The following is a 1,895-nucleotide window of genomic DNA, read 5'->3' on the forward strand; positions in this document are numbered from 1 at the left end:
ATGCCGAAAGACCACTGCCAGTGTTCCGCTTTAATCGGGATATTCGACGCGAAATTAGAGCGTCTTTTGAAGGCATTGGAGGACTCGGGCGCCAAGAATGCAGCGACCTGGGCGAAAGTCGACAAGGGACATTCCTCGCTGAACCAAAACCTCGCGATGTCCATACCGGGTCCCATGGCTGCGAAGAAAGTCGTACAACTTTCTGACGCGGCTATAAAAGCCGCCACAGCGTCTCTAGTGGACAGACGACTAAAAGAAAACAGGCTGATAAACTGGGGGTCGTTCTCCGGAAAAATCACACGAGCGAAGCTGGCAAGCCTGATAAATCGCTCCACGCAGGATGGCTACGCCAAAAGGGAAGTAAGTGAACCCTTGGACTTCTAGTCACACTTTCTCCCCCGTCCGACGTACAGGAAATCTTGGAGCGGGCTGGCAGCATTCAAAAGGCCAACCCAATGATCAGGCGCCTATCTGAGGATCGTCCTCTAGACGCGCGCAAGATTGGTCACAACAGGTCAGGAGTGGAAGCACGAAACAGGCTTCCACCGGGCACTAAACCAGACGACCCCAAACTCATGACCAAGCCGATTGTGGTCATATCCCCCTGTGCTCCCGAAAGCAGGCCGATGAAACCAGCTGGTTCTCCGGACAGCAGTTTTTATTCGACCACCACAGGCCTCTCGCCCACCAAAGGCAGGGACGCCCTGGAGGAGACAAATCCCACATGCAAGCAGCGCCCAAACTACGTGGAGCTATCAACGCTTATCTCCGTATCAGAGGGCACAGCTGCAGCCGCGCACTCGTCAACAAAGTCACAGCCCCTGAACTGGACTGAGTCAGATGTGCGGGGACAAGGAGCGAAGCCAATCTCTAGCTCCACTCCGTCAAAAGCTGCATCCCTGCTTGTGGACCCAACTGTCGCCCAGTACCCCGACACCCAAAGCCACAAACATGACTACAGCCATCCGGAAAATCCCTCGTACATCCAGTTGTCCACGCTGATCGCTGGCGGATCGGGTGTGCACACAAACACGGAAGAAGAGCGACTGCAGCCAAAAAAGCCATATAAAACTCGCCATATTAGAAAACTGCTGGCTGGCTTCAAGGTGCAGTCCTCCGCGAAAACGAGCCTCTTGGGAGCACCACCAAAATCATTACTTCTTGGTGCCACCACCCAGCGCTCATGGCCTCGCAGAGACACTCTTCCGGTTAAACCACTCCAAAACGCCCAAGGATCCAGAAAGGCGAAAGCTTGCAGCAAACCTTTGATCAACAGCAAATCTGGTCGACGAAAAAGGGATGCTGAAAGAGCTACGGACAGCATCGGTCAAACTTTTCGCACATGGGGAAAAATCTCCGTCCCCCAGAGCCAAAAAGCCAGAGCAAACCGAGCTCTCACGGAACGAAAAAACCCCGCACTCAAAAAGTACCCCCAGAAACCACAATGGCCGGAAGCAGACATCGCCCCAGGGGCTCCTTGGAGCCTTGGAATCAGACTCAAACCTGGTGCACAACTGTTAAGTCTGCTAACCAGCCTGGTCACTCATTTTCCGGCTCCCCACCCTCGCAGGAAGCAGAGGCAGTGTTGAAATGCTTGTACACAAACTGCCTCAGCCTTCTCAACAAACTCGGCGATGTCAAACATTCAGCTTGCCTTTAACAAACGTCAATAATGCACTCACAGAGACCTGGCTCACACCAGATCAATAATGCACAGAGACCTGGCTCACACCAGATGTCTCTGACGCGGAGATCTCGATGGACGGTTACTCCATTATTCGAGCTGACTCAGACAGAACGAGGGCTGTTGGGGTTGCTCTGTACTTAAATGCGGCCCTACCAATCCCGATTGTCCTCTCTGACACCACCCCTGCACCCTTCTGCGATGCATTGTG

At 53.5% G+C, this 1,895-nt stretch overlaps 1 protein-coding gene across 1 annotated transcript in view; it reads left to right on the plus strand.

Annotated features, from left to right (window-relative positions):
• T265_01304 (hypothetical protein) overlaps positions 1–1,895 on the plus strand; it is a gene marked incomplete at both ends in the record, with an annotated part of 25,121 nt that continues 23,226 nt past the window's right edge. Inside the window, 2 exons of the mRNA XM_009165310.1 lie at positions 1–360; positions 414–1,106. Of these exons, the coding sequence (XP_009163574.1) occupies positions 1–360; positions 414–1,106 (1,053 nt within the window). The remainder of the gene's footprint in view (positions 361–413; positions 1,107–1,895) is intronic.

Source organism: Opisthorchis viverrini, assembly GCF_000715545.1.
Source record: "Opisthorchis viverrini unplaced genomic scaffold opera_v5_14, whole genome shotgun sequence".
NCBI lineage: Eukaryota > Metazoa > Platyhelminthes > Trematoda > Opisthorchiida > Opisthorchiidae > Opisthorchis > Opisthorchis viverrini.